Source organism: Eleginops maclovinus, chromosome 2 (genome assembly GCF_036324505.1).
Source record: "Eleginops maclovinus isolate JMC-PN-2008 ecotype Puerto Natales chromosome 2, JC_Emac_rtc_rv5, whole genome shotgun sequence".
Taxonomy (NCBI): Eukaryota; Metazoa; Chordata; class Actinopteri; order Perciformes; family Eleginopidae; genus Eleginops; species Eleginops maclovinus.
The window spans coordinates 4,967,609-4,988,515 of record NC_086350.1 but is presented as its reverse complement, the minus strand read 5'-3'; the positions used below and the strand labels follow the sequence as shown (position 1 = coordinate 4,988,515).

Sequence of the window (20,907 nt, the reverse complement as noted above, 5' to 3'; positions counted from 1 at the left end):
GGAAACATGAACCGAATTGCTGCCAGGATCTTTTTATATATTGTAGTTATAGGAAATGTGGTTGCTATAATTTAAGATATCAGATTTGGATCAATGTGTGATGTGTCACGTGTCAGTGTCAGCGTGGAGGGTGGGATTTAGGGTGTGTGTGTTTGGGTAAATATGGGGTAGTGTTGACTCTTAAGGTGTGTGTGTGTTGAGAGGAGGGGACAGAAACTTAAAGGTAAGGAAAGCTTTGTGTTGCAGGATTTAGGGGAGGAGGTGGTGGTGGTGTGTGTGTGTTTAGGGCTATCGATACCAGGAGGGGTAAATACTGTTCGTGTAAACAAAACGAAAAAACCTGAATTTTGTTTGGGGTATCGTTGCTGCACAAAGTCCTACAAAAATGTTTTCTCGCATGAGTCTTTTTGGCTTATTGTGCGTATTTAATACCAGCAGATCCCCTCAAAAAAAAAGCAACATTATGGGTGTTTAAGGGGCGCAGGACACAATAAGATCCGACTATGTTCGTGCACTTTATGTGTGTGCTTTGAGTCTTTAGTGTCCTGCAGATTTCACACACACATGTAGACATGTTGACAGGGAAATGTGCAAAACTAAATCCACATTTTCTCTCTTGTTTTCAGCTGATGGGCATGCGAGGACACCAACGAGACGTGAAGGTGGACTCTCAAAACGTCCGACAGCCGTGTGTGTGTGTGTGTGTGTGTGTAGTGTGTGTAATGTGTGAAACGTGTGAAATTTGACGGTATTTAATTGTATTAGTTTAAGCACGATTTAAGGCTACTCTCTTATAAATAAAATGTAGTTTAATGGCTGTGTTACACTAAACTTTAAAAATGTGCTGTTTCAAAGTGAAAATATGCATCAACTACTTCCATAATAAAGCCTTTAAATTAATAATATAATATATATAATAATAGGTACAATAATATTGACTTTGCAATGATGCCAAAGTATAAAATCGCTGCTTTAAAAGCTGTACAAATATTTTTGTGTCAGAGGACATTTTGCACATATATTTTTATTGCACATTGTAATAACTAAGACTGAGAGACAGCTGTTGAGAATTGCATTTAATTCCCCCCCTGTTTGAGCTTGTTACACAACTTGCTGCTGCTTCCTGTCGGTGTCACGTTGACTTCGATGCCTCCACTTGTGTCAAAGAATGCGAGCAGCTGCACGATGCCTGTCAGCATGTACACACATTTGTATACTCTTGTCCCTCTGCTGAGTACACAACATGTTTTGCTTTGTGCCATGGAGCATCGGTGTGTCAGAATTCGATGTTTAGTTTTGGAGTGTGTGTGTGAGAGAGAGAGGGAGACAGGGAGCATGGCGGCAGAGGGGGTGAGTTGGATCTAAAAAAAAAAAAAATGCTGTTTCAGAACGCCTTTTTGGGTCGAAGTGGGTAAAAGAGAGCACAGACGAGCTTGTAGGAGTAAAACCTGATTTTGCAGCAACATCCAACATCTGTAAGGCGTATTGATGTGTGTGGATATGTTAAACTGTCAAATAAAGCGATGGAAATGCACGTGTCTGTCTCAATGTTTATGTAACACACACATCACATCTCATCTCCCCCTCCAAAATGTAAGAAACGGGGAATATACTATGTGCATACTCTCGCGAGAGTCTGAAAGCAAAAGTTGGACTGGAGATTGTAGTTGTTCATGTTTGGGGAACCTGTATTCGAGCATGTTGCAGCAGAGGTGCCTTTGGACGAGATACCTGGCGAAATACAGGTGGAAATGTGCGCTAATATGTCTCACTGCAGCACATTTCAGTCGTTATCAGCAGTATGATGCAGGCGGAATACCTAAAATAGACGAGTGACTCATGCCTAGGAGGGAGCATGCTGACTTCACAGACTGGCACTACTTTAGCCAATAAACTGTCTCCCAGGGGCGGGAGCAGGTGCACATTTTTCACCAATGAGGACATCGTTTCATTCATAAAGTGGTGCGGGCAGTTTTTTTCCGAAAGCGTGGGTTTGGAGGGTTTCATAATCATGACTGAAACCGACAAACCTGCTCCGTTGAGAGCCAATGGCAGCCTCCGGATGCGAGCTGCCGTAATGTTTGCCCAATCGCTCCTCATCCCGGTCGCCCTTTGACCCACCCAGCTTCATACAGAAAACCTAATGAATGGGGAGCGCTGGGGAGTTGATTGACAAGCATATGCACCAATCCAGAGGCTGAATCATCCGACAGACAGCTGCTGCAGCCAATGACAGCATAAAGGGGCGGGGTTGAAGCACCAGGTGGGCGGTGCGTTTTAAATCAGGCTAGACAAGTGTTGGGGGAGTGTGTGTGATGCTACAACCTCCTTATAAAGGGACTCTCTCTCACGTTGTGGCTTGCAAATTAGAGCACATTGCCTAAAATTGAGGTCTCCATATATACACACACACACACGCCGAGTCGCCGCTGCCATGAACTGGATGAACGTGGAGGAGACGCTGCGCAGGGCCGAGGCGCCTCTCTTCTGGGTCGGTGCGTTCACCGTGGCCTCCCTGGCGCTGTGGGTCCTCTACAGGCTGCTCTCAGGCTTCAGGATCTGGGTCTTAGGGAACGGGACGCTGCTCTCACCAAAGCTGGGCAAATGGGCAGGTGAGTTCGGTCACATCAATTTTACACCACGGTCACGAAGAGGGCAGTAGACTCGACGTGCAAACACCAGAATGAGGTTATTGAGCTCAAACTTCACTTTGGCACAAAGAAAAAGCTGCATTCTGGTGCGTTTTTGTGATTTAATTCAAGGGGGAGGTTGGTGTTGCGTAACAAGCGCAGGTAAGCAGCTGATTGACTGGCAGCATAATGGTCCTTATTAGCTCAATTGGCTTTTTTTCTCTCTCTGTCGCGTCAAAACCAGCTGCCAGGGGCTCCAGTCAGCATTTTCACCCACATTTTATTGCGGGATGGGGATGCCCCACATTGGTGAGCCAGGAGCCAAATTGCGCAGGCTATACGCACTTTTTTCACAGAGCCGTTTTATGTGGGTGAGCTCTCTGCCGGCGCACTACTGAACCACATTAGCCCATCCGCATGATGCAGGACAAACCCTTATGCCCAATTAAAACGTTACATACACCCCACATAGCTTCTGACTCCTGGAAATGTGTCACATTTTTGTCCAACATTTTTGAGTGTTAATCATCTTTACCTGACTTTTTGTGTGATTTATACTCAGGCGGTGTTTGGTCATGCTTGTGTCGCCGCTTTCTTTCCTTGTCATATTACCTTATCCAATTGGCCCTACATGTTGTTTAACACAAAACCGGCTTCAATTGGATTTCAGACTGTTTCATTTACTTTTTCACCGTGGCTGTTCACATAGGAGCGAGTTCGTGGTTGAATCTAAGTGTATTTTGGTTTGGTAGTCTCCTAGGAATCGCCACTGCCATGGCTTGACCCACTTCTACAGTCTCCTTTTTTGGAGAAGACTGCTGCGTCTGGAGCCTTTTGCTGCGCAATTTTTGCCGAGCTCTACTCTTTGAGACAGTACAGGTTGATAATCCCCTCAACCAGTCGACCAAGATAATTGAAATGCTTGTTGTTGTTAATTTTTTTTTTTAAACTAGAGGTTTATCTTCTTACGTTGGCTTTCTAAATCTTCGGTTTTTTTATGACTGAGTGTTTAATTGATGCCTTGTGCGACGTAAGAAGTGATGACACGCGTGGCGCAAAGGTAGGGTGCCTTAAGCATGACTAGTGTACATTTATTTTGTGATTTCTGCAGAAAAATGCGGAGGAATACCGGTGCACACCGATGACTCATGCACTTGCTCATCGCTTCGTCATCCATTGGTCATATAGATCTCACCCCCACCCTCCTCCACTGCACCCCAGTGTCTTGTCAGTGAAATCTCTTTTTTGTAGTGACCAGAAATGGTTAATTTAAGTCCAACAGAGTTAATTTCTGGTGCAGGAAAGCATCTTTCTTTGCATAATGGGTTGAATGTAATCCCTGTGACTGAGGAACTCAATTTAGAGTCCAGGAAATTGTCGGAAAACAGTTTTTAAAGAGAGCATTTTTGCATAACTATCAAACATGAACTTGCATGGCACTCCCTAAAACCTGTTCTTGGCACCTGTCTGACGAGCCAACGGTTGGAGTCATGGCAGGAAGTGAGCAGGTAGAGGAGGGTAGATGTTTGAGTTTGCCCTCCTTCAGCTGGTTGTACCAGATGTGCAGGTCAGGCCCGCTCAGGCAGGGGTGTGATTTGTCTTTTTTTACATACGTCAAGTGGTGCGATTCTGGTCTCCACCTTTCACCCAAAGACTGAGGCACCTGTTGCAACAAGTTAAACCACCATTAACTCTTGAATAGGCTCTTTATTCTTTATTTTAAAGCCCAGAAGGCAACAATGGTGTAATTTGTGAAGAACTGTTGGAGCTGCTCAACAGAAACTGCATGTAGTTTCAATCATGTGCCTATTATCCCTTCAAATCTTCTCTTTGTTTCCAGCGTGAAGTCATTGTATAACTCCTCATGTCAGGGGTTTGCACAAAACATAGCCCTTTGTGTCAACCAGTGGCAATAAATATTATCTTAAAGCTTGAGAGTTGATGAAGTTTGCCTTTTTTTGGATGCTTACTATGTGGAAAATCACTTGAATGATGGACAATGGCGGAATTTAGCTAAATAATCCTCCTGTCATAGATTGAATGATAAAGTAAGAAAGGGATGTTAACTAACAAAGCAAATATTAAACTACTTTTCCCAGAAATATAATCACATGTATCAGCCACAGATATGGACTGACATGTTTCCTAAAAAGATTTGTCATGCCCATCTCATCCTTTAAGCATGTGCGTTTAGCAATCCACATGGTTGTTATTGCAACTCAGGAGACAGCAGGTATTTCCTGGTCAGACAGGTTTGAGTCTGTGCCGGTTATTGAGGTTAAGTTTACCTAGTAAGCCCTTTCCTTTTTTGCAAAGTACAATTTTATTTTAAGATACTTTTTTTGTGTTCAGAGGTTCATGTAATCACTGCACTGTGAGTTCTGCAGCTCTAACAGGGAGAGGAGAGCAGGGATTTCTCTGGAGTTCCTCTGCTGGTCTTCCCCTTAATAGAGACTCCTAGTGGCAGAACAGGAGCATTGCATCATAGGAGCAGGCGGCTTCCCCAGCCTCTCTGCTGCACTGTGCAGCCACCTGCACGCACACCCCACCTCCTGCCATGTCTGTGGCTCTGATTTATTTTGTCTTTTTCCAAACCTTAAGCATAGAAAGCCGTTTTCTAAACAACTGTGCATTATACTCTCACTAGAATTAGAGAAAAGACGAATTTTAACATGTAGTCAACCTTTCATTGTATTTTTAGAAGATCCTTTTCATAAATCAGTATGAATACGTCTTTTATTATTTTCAATGGGGCAGCTTTTCACTCCATTGTGTCCATCTGGTTTTGTTGCTTGTGCATTAAACTCCTTTTTATATAGGTAAGTCAATCAGACCAATGGGAGCTTTTTGCACAGAGGGTTAGGATAGCGATGAGACATGAGGTTTAGAAGTCCTCCCTCTCTTTGAAATCATTGTTTATTGAGAACATGTTCCTATTTCATTTTATGAGACGCATGCAGCCATTCATCTGTGCAGCACAAGTGACAAAGGCTCGGGTTGGGAAGAATTTAGTTGCATTATATTTGACTTCAGTAATAAAACAAACTTGGGTGTGAAAGTTTAACAACATTAACTGCAGGCGAGTTGCAGACACTGGGTGGTGTTTAATTATATGTGACGGATAAATGTCAGAGTTTTATTTTTATGAAGAGGCCATAGGCATCCTCCCAGGTTAGGAGAATGCACATGTGTGAATGAAATGTGTTTCAGCTGAAGCAGGGGCTGCACTTCAGCCTTATGAATGTGCTTCCCCCTAGTTCTTTGTAAGTGTGTGTGTGTGTGTGTGTGTGTGGGTGGAGCGAGAGGGAGGAAAACGACTGTTCATATAATGAACACGCTCTGTGACACGTGCCGAAGCCAGGGATGATGGGTAAAAATCCTCTGCTTCTCCCTCATTTAAACCTCTTCTCAATCCCTCCCTGCCTCCCTCCCTCATCCAGCTAGTGTGTGTTTCTGTTCCTCTACATCTTGCTCTTTATTTCACTCTGCAGCACCTTCCTCCTCTGAGCATGTTGTTCTCAAGTCATGTGTTTCTCATTCTCCCTACATTGCAATTTGTTTGCACACAACCTGTTGTCTTGGCTGAATCCCCCCTCATTCATTGTGCATATTTCTTATATTGTTCATGGTAGATAGTATTTAGGTTTACCTCCTAATGTTTGGTCAATGTGCAAGAAAGTAGTCCATTTGTGGTTTAGTAATCAATCCAAAACAACAACAACAAATTAATTAGATGAAGCTTCACTGACTCTAAGATATTGCATCACGTTGTTTTCTAATTGGTTTAGGAAGGCACCACAAGATTATTTCATCACTCACTAACCAGCCCAATATTCTCTCGCTTTCAATTGTTTTGTTGTTAAAATTATTGCCACTTAACTTCCTGTTGAATTCTGAAAATGACACAGCCGCAAAATATTTCAGCACTAGCTTCACGTCAAATACTTAAACCATGTCCTTCTGCTTTTTCTGTTTACTATAAACTCATTCCAAGTGTCTAGATTTAACGCAAGGCCCTCTTGAAGAAAACCAGTTTATAAGTGAGCACCTGTGCGTTCTTGTTCTCTAAACGCGCATTACTGGACCACCAGCATATCTGTGGTTAATTGCATTCTGTGCAATCAGGTTCATGTTGCTGGTAGTCCAACATGCCAGAGAGGCAGGTTATTCAGTATAGAGTATTCCAGTATCTGTTGAAATGTACTTTGAGGTGTTTGCTTCAGTCTTTGTGGGACACACTTGAGAGGAATGTATGATCTCAGGTTTTGAAATGTAAGTCATTGCGTAACCTCTGTACAAAAAATAATAATACATCAATCACACGAAGCCAGTTACTCACACTTTGGATAAACACGCAATCTGTGAGATGAAGTAGGGGATTTTTGAGTTTAAGGCCAAACAAAGGCCTTCAGTGTTTTATTTGAGAGGTTTGTTTCTAAATGAGGACGCCTTTGATTGACAAAATGTCTTCGGAATATTCGGCAGCTTAACAATTATTGGTACCATGTATACCTGCTGCTAAATACAAGTTGAACAATAAGTGTCTATACATCTGTAAAACAGAGGTGGAAGAAGTACTCTGATATTTTACTTACAAAATTGTCAAAATACTCTAAACTAATTAACGTTACAAAAGTAAAAGAGCTTGCCTCAATATCTGATTCCTAAATATTGAATTCCCGGAGAGTTTGATAGTTGGGAGTGGACAGTGGAGCTACTTTAAATACTGCTGATTAATATTAAACCTTTTACTTGTTTATCAGTGTTTATTTATCAGTGGAATTTTATTTTTAATTGGCTAATAATCTGAATTTATAGTCAGATAAATGTAGTGCAGTAATAAGTACAAGCTGCACTGCTGAACTATAGTAGAGTTAAAGTAGGGTACAATTAATAGTATCCTACTTTAGTCCTGCTATAAAGGAACCATGCATCAATGTAATCTACCAATATGAGTTATTGTAAATGTGCAGGGATGTAATTGAGTACAGAGTTTGCAGGATTTACCCTCAGACACCAGCAGGTGACTTCACTGATTAACTCTGCTCCAGTCAGAGAGGAAGGACTGACAAGTGGAATCACCCGTTGGAATGAAACACAGTACAGTGTGTCCTTAATGGCACAAGTCAAATCCAAGTTATTGCAGTGAAGCAAACTATTGTTTTTAAAGCAGGCATGTGACTGCAGGAGGGAGGCGGAGGTGGCTATTTTCTCCTCTGTACCCAAATATAGACGCTGCTTCTATCTTGGGCAGCTCTGAAGTTCTCTCTTTGTCTCCCTCTCCCTCATTTTTCCCCCGGCCCGATCCTGCTTTATTTTTGTCGACTTTTATACCACCCATGTGACTCTCCTCCTCCACCTCCTCCTCCCCTGCTATTTAAAGCAGCATGTTTGAATGTGGAAGGTGGGCGGATGGATGTGTTTGGGTGAGGGTGATGAGCTGTCTTTGGAGCTTCATGCTGCATCCCTCCCTCCCTCCCTCTCTCCCTCCCTGCATCTTTTTTTTCTGAGGAAGGAAGGAAGGAGGGGGCTGCTCGTTGATAGGAGAGTTTGGGGTGCGACAGATTACATAAGAGTACGTAACGAGAGCGGGGCATACAAGGACCGCAGTCTCTCCTCACTGAGAATCTTAATTGGGGATGTGTTGGTGATGGGGAGGGTTGAAGAGGGAGTTTTTGCACTCCTGTTAGCTCTGTCTCGCTCTCTATTTGCATAGGAAGTTGAATCTTCCAAAATAACCCACCCTTTTGGGTAACTGATAGTCACACCTTTTCTACAACTTGACACTAGAGCAGCTAATGTTACTCACTCTTTATATTCTTAAAGATGTGATGTTGTTCGGTGCATTTTCCTGCTAATGCTAACTCTCTCGCTCTGGGATTTTCAATCTTTGACATAACTCACGCTTTTCTGTAACTCATAGCCACATCATTTACTCTCAGAAAACCTCCAACTTGACATGGAATAATCATTTGAATCTCCATATTCCTACAGATTTGCAGTTTAATACCAGCTGTTCTTCCTCACCCATGCTAATCTAAATCTTTCCTCACATTTATCAGTGAGCTTCTTCCAGCCTGCTCATTGTGGTATCTGCAGGCTTTAGGTAAAGGGCTGAGGATGCAGCAGCCTGGTCGTCCTGGTGATGGGGATGATTGTGGGGGGGGGGGGGGGAAATCTTGTTGGTATTCAGGTGCTGCGGCAGGCAGGCAGCTCCCAGACGAGGCAGTGCAGGCGCGCTGCTATTTTTACTCCTCCTGCTGCTTTTTTTAGACCCTCGGAATAGTGAGCAGGCAGTGGCAGAGGCTGCTCCACTGCTGAGGAGGGGAGGGAAGAGGGAGGGAGACAGAAAAGGCTGGGGGATGTCAATACCTCTGGTGATGTGCAGCACTAAGCATGGCAGAGATGTGGTGCAAATGCGCCCCCGTCAGGATGCTTCAGAGCAGGCAGGGTTGAGCGGCTCTGAGGGGACTGAACGGGGATCAGAGCATTGGTGCTGGGACTCAGAGGCAGCAGTGCACTCACTCACTCACTCACTCACTCACTCACTCACTCACTCTTAATACATTCATGGATTCACACACTCCTCTTCCCCAGCATTGTACTATTTTCACACACTAGTCTATTACATTTCGGGAGTAAATGTTGTCCACTACATATTTGCTAGTTATTTGTACATATAAAACACATCAAATGTTTAAATGATGTCATGCAGTACTAATCCACTGCTGTTAACCAAAATTGTCATTTCATTTGGCATAAAAGTGACATTATATGATATTGATTAAACATGGGATCATGCAATATCCTGTAACACCGTCAAAAGAGCCAGTCTGCATGATCGCTTTTGATATTTGAAGCCGGATGACAATGCTTCTGTATTTCTTCTTAAGTCACATTTTCAATCCAGGACTTTCACTAGTAACCCGGTATTGTAACACTATTGTTTCTACTTAAGTAATCTGAGGACTTTTCCCACCTCTACTTTACTCTTCCCCGCCCTCTACAGAATCATCTAGTTTTTTATTATTGCACACTTCATTATCATTTGTGGTTGCCACATCAAAACACTTTCACCCTTTGTTGTCGTGGTGTCTGTTTCCTCTGAGCGTCAGTCGCGTGTGTGTGTGGTGTGTGTCCGTCCAAGGTGAGGGAAATTAAGTCCTGCTGGGAGCACCGGGGAGTTTGTTTTTGACTGAACTGAACAATGCTATTTTTGGACCTTGTGTTCAGGGCTAAATGCGGTCTTTTTACATTTACTCATATTTACTGTGTATGATTTGTATTTGCACATGTATGTAGTGTACAGTGGAGGATTACACCACCTTTCACGTGTTAAGTGTGGTGTAAAAGCAAGTGATAGCACATGTATTTTTGGAATAATTTAGGCTAGCTGATAATAATTCCGATATCCATAACTTACTGTTACTTTACAGATGATTTGCTGCACTAATGATGACTGATTTGAACTTGAAATGGTCTCTCTGAGATGTTTTTCTAAAGTGATATTCAGTAAGTCCTGTCTGGCTGACGGCTTCATTTCCTCAAATTCAGAAGACCTCGTTTTCTTTTTGAATTGCTGCAGACTTTGCGAATAAGAATGATTTAACTTATTCAATGATGAGCGTTAGTCAAGCTGTTTGTTTTGTGATAGAAGTTGTACTATAAAGTGAAGTTAAGATGGATCACAGTACCGTACGTTCTTTACTGTCACCTTCAAGTTCAAAACGGTCATGTGTTCCTTGGAGCATGACTCATTGCACAGCTCCTTTACCAGGTTCAAGTTCACATGCCGATGCCATACGTGCATTTTAACACATACTTTCACGTATATGCAAGTGAGCGTCAGTCATGCGAGGTGAACGACATCCCTGGAGTTTTTCTTTAGGGTATATCTGCAGTCCTGTACGACGGGAATGTGGTCGGCGCACTGAGGCGCCTCGTTGGGTTTCATTGTTTCATTTTTATCTAAGGTACTTTTAAAGTTTCAGTTGACATATCTATCTTGACGGCATTAGAGGCCTCGAGTGGTTTCTATCAGACAGGTTTTTTTACTTCCGATTGGTACAAAATGTCTCAAGAGGCTGGACTGATGTTACCCTCAACTTGAACTTCATTGCAACTCCAGTCGTCTTCATTTTCACGCTGTTCTCGTCTCTTATCTCATTTTATACCTTTAAAACTCATAGATGTGCTCACATTTTGCATGATTGTCAACGAAAAGGAAGCACATTTCTCACAGATCCTGGCCCTTTTGAAGAATATCAATAAGATGTATACAGACGATCATCCTACTTTATTTTTGCATGCGTGATATAGATTTGACTGAAGTGTAAACCGTGACGCAAATGAGCCTTGTTCACTTCCATTGATTATATTAGAAAAAGCAGATTTTATGTCGAGGTGGTTGTTGTCGTCTCCCCCCCCCTCAGCCATTTTACTTCACAGCGCTGCATCCTCTCCCGCCTCCCCCCTCTCCCCCTCCTGCATCTGCAGCTAACGCCCGAGTTGGTACAGCCCGCGCCCATTGAGGCTTTTCTGCCACGGAGCGTTTCATTCTTAACATGGGGGGAGGTTTAAAAATAACCAGGGATTCTGCTCTTCTCACTTTTGACTTTGTGCTCCCCTCTTCTTCTCCCCCCTCTTCCTCTCTTCCCCTCTTCTGTCTCTTTTCTCCTTCATTCGTTCGTTCTCTTGCTTCGCTCCAGTTCTATTTTTAGCCGCCCCCAGGATCCCTCCTCACCCATCCTCCCTACCCCACTTCACCCTCCTCCTTTCTCCCGCTCGATGTTCGTCATCACTCCCTCCTCTTCCTCCCTGCACCCCCCCCCCCCTGCTCTCATCTTGTCTCTTTTTGCTGCTCTTTGCCAGAGAATGTCCTCTACCTCTATTAATCTTTCATCAAGCCCTGCTAATAATATATTCAGTGTGTGTTTGAGTACCCCAATCCCTTCTCACCAACCTTCACCCCCTTTTTGTCGTCCTTCTCTTCCCCTTCCATCTTTTCTCCCCCTTTTCTCCGTCATTTAAGAAGGAGCTAGAGTTGATGGGCAGTGAGTGTTTAAAAATAGCCTTGCTTGCTTGACAAGGTGAGGAGATCTCGGAACACTGGAAGTCCATCAGCTCCCTCTCTCGGTCTCCCCACTGTTTGACCATTTTTGGTGTCCTTTTTTTATGAAATATTTGCTCAGATTTCTGCAGAATTGCTCAGTTTTTTTCCCGTCATTCTCCTTCCACTTTTTGTATAAACTGCAGATACGCTTGATTATGTCAGTCGGATAAACCTGATCTTGAGAATCATATCGTATTGTCCTCACGTTGAGGTGAATCCTATACTTCTACCTTTAATCTATACCATCTTATCTCCACTGCTATACAATCTTCATCTCCTTTCTTGTGTAGCTTTGCGTAGTACCTCCTATCTTATCTTTGGTTGTTTTTATATTCATATCTACTCCAAAAATCTGACTTCACACTCCCTTTTTTGTGTGAAAATGGACACCTTCATTCAAAAGAAACGATGCTTGACTGAAAAAAGTTGTCATGTAAGGGCTTAGAAAGAGGCTTTCCTGGATAGCAGTCTAGTTGTACTTTAAGGTGTGGCTGATGATGGCTTTACTGCTTGTAAATGATTCCTATACCTGACTCGTCATCACCCGTGAACAGCCCCGGGCTCGAGTCCCGACCTGGAGTTGAGTTGAAAATACTAAAAGTGGTCCAACCTGATGTGAAGGCATGTTGTAACTCTGAACAATGAGGCTCATATTTGCGCGTTTCATTTTGACTGTCGAGGAGATCCAAGATAACACAAACGGTGAAAGATTGATAAACGATGTTGGTATAATTTGACATGTTTTGAGAACACAGATCAAAGTGAAATCAGATTCTCCAGGTTTATGATCTGGTTTCTTTAACTTTTTGGGGACTTTTTAAGAACATCTACTCCCTTTTTTAGTTAAATAGACTCCACCTCTGACCTGCTACATGGTGTATAATTGTTGTTCAAAAAGAGAAACAATACTAACCTCTTTTTATCTCTTCTGTCTCCAGTTGTGACGGGCGCCACGGATGGAATCGGGAAATCCTATGCGGAGGAGGTGAGGCTCCCAGACCCTTATTTATTTAATTTCTTTCATAGGTGTGACTCATGCATACACACACGGTGTTCACTCATAGGCCACGGTAGGGGAGAGCTCTTATGGGCCTGTTAGCGTGGCAGAGAGTCCTCACACACACTTCAGTACAGGTTCGTCATCGAGAGGTAACAAGCACACGTTGTATCTGGGCTACCCTGCCTCGTGTCGGCCAATACTGCTGTGGGTGTGCTGGCTGTATAATGTAGTCATGGAGGCCCTTTGACTCGTACTGTTGGTGCTACACTGGGGCTAGCTGCTTGTCACACAATGCTAGGCTGCCATTTTACCCAGTGTATTATACTTTGTGGTAGTATTTAGGCAGAAATGCACCACTTGAATGCATCACAAGTGCAACAAAACATCTAAAGAGCACAAGATGATGTGCAAAAGCAACATCATACACAAAGATCAACCTGGCTGCAGAAACTTCTGTTTGTAAGTCATTGTACATCGCAAATAATTGGGTATAAATTGAGGAAATGATGTCTAAGTTGAGGCTAAAGCTCTCGTAAATCTTTTTAGCCTTAATGGAGTTTATTTCCAATACATTTAGCACATGCAGATCGAGCTAAATGATCAATCTAGAGACACTGAATACATTTGGATGTTCTGTACACATTGTTCTCCCAAGCATATTTATCACAAGTTAAGGAATATGAGACTTGATATATTGTATAAGACAGGGATTTCTGGGCACATTGTCTGTCTCTTATGCTGCCATCTGTACTTCCACTTGACATGAAGTTGTCCACCAACATATTAAATGATGCATTCGTTACCTGACATACTGTATTTCTTTTCTAGCTGGCTCGTCGGGGATTTGCCTTGATGTTGATCAGTCGCTCCCAGGACAAGCTGGATGACGTGGCAAGGTTACTCGGTAAGTGTTTTCCTTTTTTTTTTGGTCATCATGGAAAGCTATTTGGTGTGAGTGGGCTGATGAGAATGTGTGTACGGACAGGGTGTAACATGCAACCTCCCACCCTGTCGACTACAGGGTTTCCCAGGCCCTGATGAGATGTCCTTCATAGGCTTGACATGAGGATGTATAATGAAAACAAAAGGGAAAATAATCACTGCACTGTTTTAAGGAAAGAAATCCAAGTTAGCATGAGTTTGTTTTATGTTGTACTCTGTATTGTTGCAACAAAGTGCGGATCGATTAGCTTCCTATTTGTTTTGCATCCACTAAGTCGTGCCTCCATTCTGTTTGAGTGTTGTTGATTTGCAAATGTGCAGCTAACAAAGGCAGGCTGTGTCTAAGAACTTCCCCACGATTGGTATGAAGGAGCACCGGTTAAATATCTTGATTTTTGAAAGGGACTCCTTTATGATCCTGTTTCTGAGATATTTGGGTAAAAAACAAGACCAGGCATTCCTCATTCAGATGTAAAATGAGCATCTGTGTAAAAGGGGAAAAACAGTCTTCCTCCTCCGTTCTGGCCCGTCTCCAGGTTTGAACAGAGTCTGAATGGTGAGTGCCCCCCCCCCCCTTGTTTAAATAGTGCCCTCTCCCTGACTTGCTCTCTTTCCATCTGTCTCTGACGTCTCCCACAGCGCAATTTCCCCTGTCGTGCTTCAAGTCCACAGAGGGGGCTGATGGGTAGTCACGAGCGGGATGCAATGTGCCAAACTCTGGCACTCCTCCCTCACGATTAGTGGGGATAAAAACCCCGCCCTCCTTTGCATGTATCCGCGTGAACCGCCCTGTCCCGCCTATAATTTAATTAAAAATAAAGTTTCTCTCTCTATCCCACTTTTAATCACATACCTGGCAACCCCAAATGACTCCTCCAATTTGGCCACCTTGATGTTTCTGCTTCTTTGCCACCATGTCCAAAGCTTATGATCTTTTTTTACCCCCCTTGCTTTACCCCAAAGAGGTTGTGATGTCTAAATACTCTGAGCTGGATATAGATTTCAGGGAAGCTACCATCCCTTTATTTGTAAATGCTCCCCCTCAGGTCCCCCCTTTCTGTCCTAGTCTAAACTCTGAATATCCACTGCTGGTCTTTTGTCAAGGCAAATCAGAGGAATTTTCCTCTTATAACTCCCTCTGCCACCTATCAGACAAATGAGTCTTTCGACAATAAATTGTAATTGCAGCAGGCACGTCAAACATGACGGCGTAGCGGAGGGGGGTGGGGGGGTTGCTCTGCTGGTTTGTTGGTGTGCAGTGCCCTCTTCAGTTCAAGTCTCACAGTGACTGGTTTCATGTAACTTTCATTTGAAACGGGTTAATGTCATGTCAGTCTTGCTGCTTTGTGACACATGAATGCATAGTATGAGTGTAGGGTGAAGGCTATGTTAATTAACTTTGAACCTACTGAGTGAGTTTTATCAAAACACTTGTGCAAATGTTACTTTTATTCCTACAATTTAAGCACTTGTTGTCCTTTGCCATGCATAGATAATGACTTAAATGTGCTCCCCTCACTTGGAATACAAAAAGTCTTAAACTAAGTTAATTGTTCTCCTTAAGCCACATTTTAAAACTTAGAACAATTATGGTGAACACATTGGATGCTGCCTTTCACTTTGCATAATGTTTCTGATTTCTTTGTTGTGTGTAATATACTTTCTGGGGCTCTCCAGCAAAGGCAGCCTCGTATAAGTGGTAGCTAATCTCAGCTGGCCATTCACGGTTAAATAATGATTATAAAAGATATTATAGTAAATGAAAACGTGTTTCTCCTTCACAGAGGAACAGTACAAAGTGGAGACCGGGACTATTGCAGTCGACTTCGGCAGGAGTGACATCTACGAAAAGATCGAGGCGGGGCTGGCTGGACTGGAGATCGGTGTTCTTGGTAAGTTTGTTTCTCTGCCACATGTTCCCTTGCTCCTTGAATACATGCTTTGTATTGTTCTTCTACAGTGAAGTCAACATACTCGAAGAACCGGTTGTAATGCAGACATGAGAGAGCAACACAGAATAAGGCAAATGTCACTAAATGATATTGTGTGTTTAAGTGCCATGAGAAGCCCCCTAGTCTGTAGCTTTTTAATAACTACACCATTTGGTTGACGTTTGTTGTACCACTCAACGGTTTTGGGCTTGGGTAAGCTACCTTGAATTTCACTACATGTATCAGCCAAGTGGAAACTAACAGAGATGATATCCGATATATAAGCATTCCTTTTTTCAAAGTCTGTCTAGAGTTTGAGCTAAAGAGACTCAACATAAACTCATGGTGTGTGTGTTTAAAGACCCACTTATATTTCAGCTATTGCAGTATTTTTAGACATCTACACCCAAGAATTGACATCATACTTTATAGTCGAACATTTTAGGAACTCTTTGTTCTTTTTTTTAAGATGCAAAATGTGCCCTACTGGTAAGGTGTGGCTGTGTGGACTAGGAGTGAAATGTCTTGGTTGCTTTTGCTTCCACCTTGTGGTTAATGTGTAAGCTTCCCTCAGCACCCAGTTGTTTTGTAAAAGATGGAATAACCTTTCCTCTTTTTTCGTTTTACAGTGAACAATGTTGGTGTTTCCTACCCCTACCCAGAGTACTACCTCAATATACCCGATCTGGACAATGTGAGTTTTATTTTATTACATATTATTTCAGGTGGAATTGCTGCTAGTTAAGAGCACTCCTTCCTTTTTCAAACATGTGAAACATTTCTTTGTCTTAAGCCTGAACGGTTTCGCAACATTTATTGCATTGAATATCCAAATAATTTGCTTCCTTTTTATGTCTTTGTAAGATCTTTACTGTCTATAATGTGTGAGTGTTTAGCTGACCGGTGCTTTCTGTTACAGTTCATCACAAACATGATCAACGTCAACATCACTTCAGTCTGCCAGGTTAGTTTGTTTTAAACGTCTCTGCATATTTCTGCTCTTCAGGAAGGACATACTCCAAATACTTTCAGTCCTGAACTACTTATTCGTATCAAATGTTTGTTTTTAAAGTTTTCCATGCATATCACTTTCCTGCTCACTTTCCCCCTTTTGTTCTCCTCTTCTTCTTTTTCCTCCTCCTCCTCCTCTTCTGCTGTTTCTGCCACGGTACCTGCAGTGTCTCAGTTGTTCCCAAAGCAACGGTGGACTACACCAACGCTGTCTGTACTCTCCACCCACGCAACTCTCTCTCTCTGCCGGTCTCTCTCTCTAAAACTTCTCGTCTTTTATTAAATAAAACTCTTTCCTCTCTTTCATGAGTTGTATCATTGTTTTGGACTGCGGATGCTGAATGTGCTTTATCTTCTTTTTAGATGACCCGTCTGGTGCTGCCCAGGATGACTGAGAGGTGAGTTGAATGATGGGCTTCCATGTTTTGCGACATGACTGCAGTCAAACATCAGTGTTGTGAATGAGGGGTTGCAACACAAAAGCAGGAATCTCAAAATTCCAACCTTTTTTGGGGGGAATATTACACTTTATATAACTCTTTTATCAGTTAGAGGAATAAGAAATCCTCTCCCAGCCCTTTCCATCACTGCATCTCTCCTTTCCTCCTTTGTTCACAATGCTGACAAGCTTTCAATTCACACAAAGTGCTCTTCCCACCCGATTGGCTGCGCTGCTCCCATGTGACTCTTGCCAGCCAATCGCAGCGTAGCACATTTGGTGCCGTGTGAGGATGGAGCGTCGCTCCACTACATCACTGCAGCAACAGGCTGCCATGGCAACACACGGCCACTACCACACTGTTTTAGTGTGCGTGTGGAGCATCACTTTCTGTGTTGCCCCATTTGTATAGATGCAGGGTTTCCACTGGCATGGACAATGTTTTTTAAAAGTTTGAATTTGTAGGGGGTAAAAAAAGGACTTCTGAAAATCAGTTACAAAAGGATTTCTTTAGGCTTTCTTAACTTAAAAATGATGCACACTTTTGACTGATGCCATGTCATAAAAACAGTCAATTCCAAACCGGAAATGTGACTGATGCAGACCTAAATGTTCTCCTTGCCTTACAATAAAGCAAAGTTCTTGTCTTAAATCAACCTTGTTGTGTTCATCAGGTCCAAAGGAATCATCCTGAACATCTCCTCTGCCAGCGGCATGTACCCCCTCCCTCTGCTCACCGTCTATTCTTCCACAAAGGTATGTAAACATCTCTGCTTCTGTCATTGAAAGGAATTTGTTTCATAATATCGTTCAGTATCTTGCATGTTTCATCCAGCCAACCCTTCCTTTAGTTGCCCCTTTTGTAGTCTTTGATAACAAACATCATTTTACAGAGTGTTAAAATGAACCATCCTTCACTCTTCTGGTTGCAGGCCTTTGTGGATTTCTTCTCTCGTGGCCTTCAGGAGGAGTACAGGCGTCAAGGCATCATCATTCAGGTGAGCTTGGGGCTTGATAGGATTCAACCTCTTTATCGTGCATGTTTTTTGCTAAATGTTCAACACCCATTTAGCTTTTTTGGAGCCTCATGGATGCCAGAAAGAGAACTGCTTAACAACATTGTGTCTCACTGACTTTGAGATACAGTAGAACAAAGCGTACCATTGTTTTATAGGAATTGTATACAGTGTGGAAAGGGATCTAAGATTTGTCCACTTGATGACCCCTGATTGAATTTGGTATCTCATTTAGCTCAATAGACATTGTTGCTCTCAGCCAGTCCTTTTTGAAGTGTAATTCAATAAATAAATAAAAACCTTCATGAAGATGCATTTATACTGCAGAGGTATTTCTGAATATATTGTTCCACATGAGGCTGGTTTGTTCTGTTTTTAGCTCCCCTGTAGTAGTCTCAGGTGTGCCACCTGGTGGTTGAAGATTGTACAGCGGTTTCACCTCAGCAAACCCTGAGTGCATCTTCACCTGAAAAGCCAGGTCCCCAAACAAACCTACAGAAATGATCTTATGTATTTTTGAAAGTGCATCTTGTGCCACAATTGGTGAAAAAAAGCCCCTGATTGAACTCGCCTGTGCAGCACACCTGGAGTTAAACTATAGGAGTTCAAATCAAGAAAAAAGACTCAATGCTAACCTGAGGAAGACTGATTTAAAATTGTGTTTTTTTTATTTGAGCTCATCTCACACTTTCCTTTGTCCTCATGTAGAGTGTGCTACCCTTCTTCGTGGTGACCAAAATGACTCGTATCAGGAAGCCCACCCTGGACAAACCCACCCCCGACCGCTATGTGGCCGCTGAGCTCTCCACTGTGGGTCTGCAGAGCCAGACCAATGGCTATTTCCCTCATGCCGTCATGGTAAGAACTGGAATCCTTTTAAAAAATACTCAACCTTTATCCGTAACCATCCAAAACTGTATATGTAAAACACTTTTATATTCATACTGTTACTTAAATGTTATTTTCCTAACCTTTCCTAGCCTGTGTTTGACTCTCATTGAGCTCGCTGCTATGACACTTGAATTTTCCTACGTGGATCAAAAAAAGTTAATCTCATCTTAGTTATCGTAGGTCCTAAAGACCTAAACGATCTTGCTCGGTAGTTGATTTATCACCATTGGCACTTTAATGTAAAGTATATTCAGTTGAAACACATGTCTAATGTACATACAGGCTGCTAGTCTTAATAAAACAATTTGTCAGAATTGTTAATGCTGTGAATTATTTTATATAGACTCATTGCTACGTTGTAGGAGCCTTGGCTTTAGGTGTACTTCGCAAACAGCTATGCGTGAGCTGTAGTGGATAGGACAATAAAACCTTAAAAACCTTTTGTTTTATTATGTCTTTTTTGTTAAAGACTTGTATCACTTGTATGAAAACTACCTTTTTCATGATGTCTTGGAAAAGGTTTTTATTATCTTTCAATTCCCATTTAAAGATGAAGTCCTGAAAGCTGTAGTTTAACCCACATCCTTTTCTTTCCTCCCAGGGCTGGCTGACTACCAAGCTGGTGCCGATCAACCTCGTCATCTTCTTCGGAGCCAGGATGAACCGTCTGCAGCGCACCGGGTACCTAAAGAGGAGGAAGATGCGGGAGCTGAGGAACGGAGACGCTCTGAAGAACGATTAGGAAGGCGGCCGGTGGATCTGTGGACTGCCACCCTGTTCTGACCCGGGGCAGAAATAGAGGAGAGATTGGGATTTTTGTATCTGTGCGGTGAATCCTCCAGGGTTGCCTGAGATTTCACATTTGTGCCTTTAGTAAAATGTGCCTCAGCAAAGCATGTGTAAGACTTTGCATTTAAAACAGTAAACTATTCCCTGTTGTCCTTTCGTCTAGAGAGAACTGGAAGAAGGCAGAAGTTAAAATGTAATGCTGCTCTTGGCAAAGGACATTCATCCATACTGTCAATGACACAATGGTGAAAATAATACAATCAAAAAATAAATGAGGGATTTGTTACCCCTGCTGTTGTAAGCAGTGTAACATGGTGGAGGGCTTCTTTTTTATATGTATGTATAATTATTTATTTTCATATTTGTATGAACACACGAGCCAAACTCAGACCTTTTTTTTAGAGGTTATCTTTCAACCTAGTCCTGTTTACAATTCATTTAGCCATTTTAAAGATGGCGTCATCTGCGTTCTGTCAGTTGTCTTGCAATACTGAACTGTTCATCATCATGCATCGGCTCTTTCATAACATTGCGTGTTTGCTTTATGTTTAAAATGTTGCTTTTGTGGTGGGTTGCTGTCGCACCAATGTATCACTTGCTTTAAACCAAAGTCTTTCACAATAACTGCGGTGTTCGTCAGAAGTGCCTTTTCTTCTGAAGTAAATGCTGAACATGGTCAAGTTCAATGAGAGGGTGTTGAATGGTTAAAATGTATTGTTATGTAATTCAACTGGTATGATGTCTATGTGAACTAAACAGTTGCTCAATTTTGTGCCTTTTTTAAATTAAAATGTAAGCCTTTAGCCAAAGAAGGAAAACCTCTTAACCGACTCAATGTAGAGCGAAGATCCTTCCCGTTGAAGTAAAAACTAAAGTGTGAAAGTTTTACATCATTGCCTCTGTATCACATGCCAAGAAATGTTTGCTTCAGAAACAGGACTGCTCCTCTTTACTCAGTTGATGTGTGAAAACCCCGTATGACTTGGTCTGACCTGTGCCTTTACTAAGCGGTTATGTGAAAGCTTTTTGTAACAAGTCTTTTAATATACTTTGAAATAAATTTAAAAAACAATGATTTCTAAATGTAAAGTGCACTGGCAAGTGGCAACTGATGTTTGTTAATAAAAGCTCTGGCACAAAGCGAAA

The 20,907-nt window shown here is 42.4% G+C and overlaps 1 protein-coding gene across 1 annotated transcript; it reads left to right on the top strand.

Moving 5' to 3' along the window:
- The first annotated feature begins 2,319 nt into the window (after nucleotides 1–2,319).
- Nucleotides 2,320–20,907, top strand: hsd17b12a (hydroxysteroid (17-beta) dehydrogenase 12a). Its single transcript, XM_063912799.1, has 11 exons — nucleotides 2,320–2,612; nucleotides 12,681–12,727; nucleotides 13,571–13,646; nucleotides 15,469–15,576; nucleotides 16,245–16,309; nucleotides 16,535–16,579; nucleotides 16,990–17,024; nucleotides 17,740–17,821; nucleotides 17,998–18,063; nucleotides 18,790–18,939; nucleotides 19,574–20,907. Exons 1-11 carry the CDS (start codon nucleotides 2,435–2,437, stop codon nucleotides 19,712–19,714), a joined length of 993 nt encoding a protein of 330 aa, XP_063768869.1. The 5' UTR covers nucleotides 2,320–2,434; the 3' UTR covers nucleotides 19,715–20,907.

What these genes read in the sequence shown, in the direction of transcription:
- hsd17b12a (XM_063912799.1), top strand. Translation starts at nt 2,435, where the DNA reads ATGAACTGGATGAACGTGGAGGAGACGCTGCGCAGGGCCGAGGCGCCT. An exon ending in TGACGTGGCAAGGTTACTCG is followed by an intron (nt 13,647 to 15,468) that starts GTAAGTGTTTTC and finishes TCTCCTTCACAG; the next exon opens with AGGAACAGTACAAAGTGGAG. An exon ending in ACTGGAGATCGGTGTTCTTG is followed by an intron (nt 15,577 to 16,244) that starts GTAAGTTTGTTT and finishes TTCGTTTTACAG; the next exon opens with TGAACAATGTTGGTGTTTCC.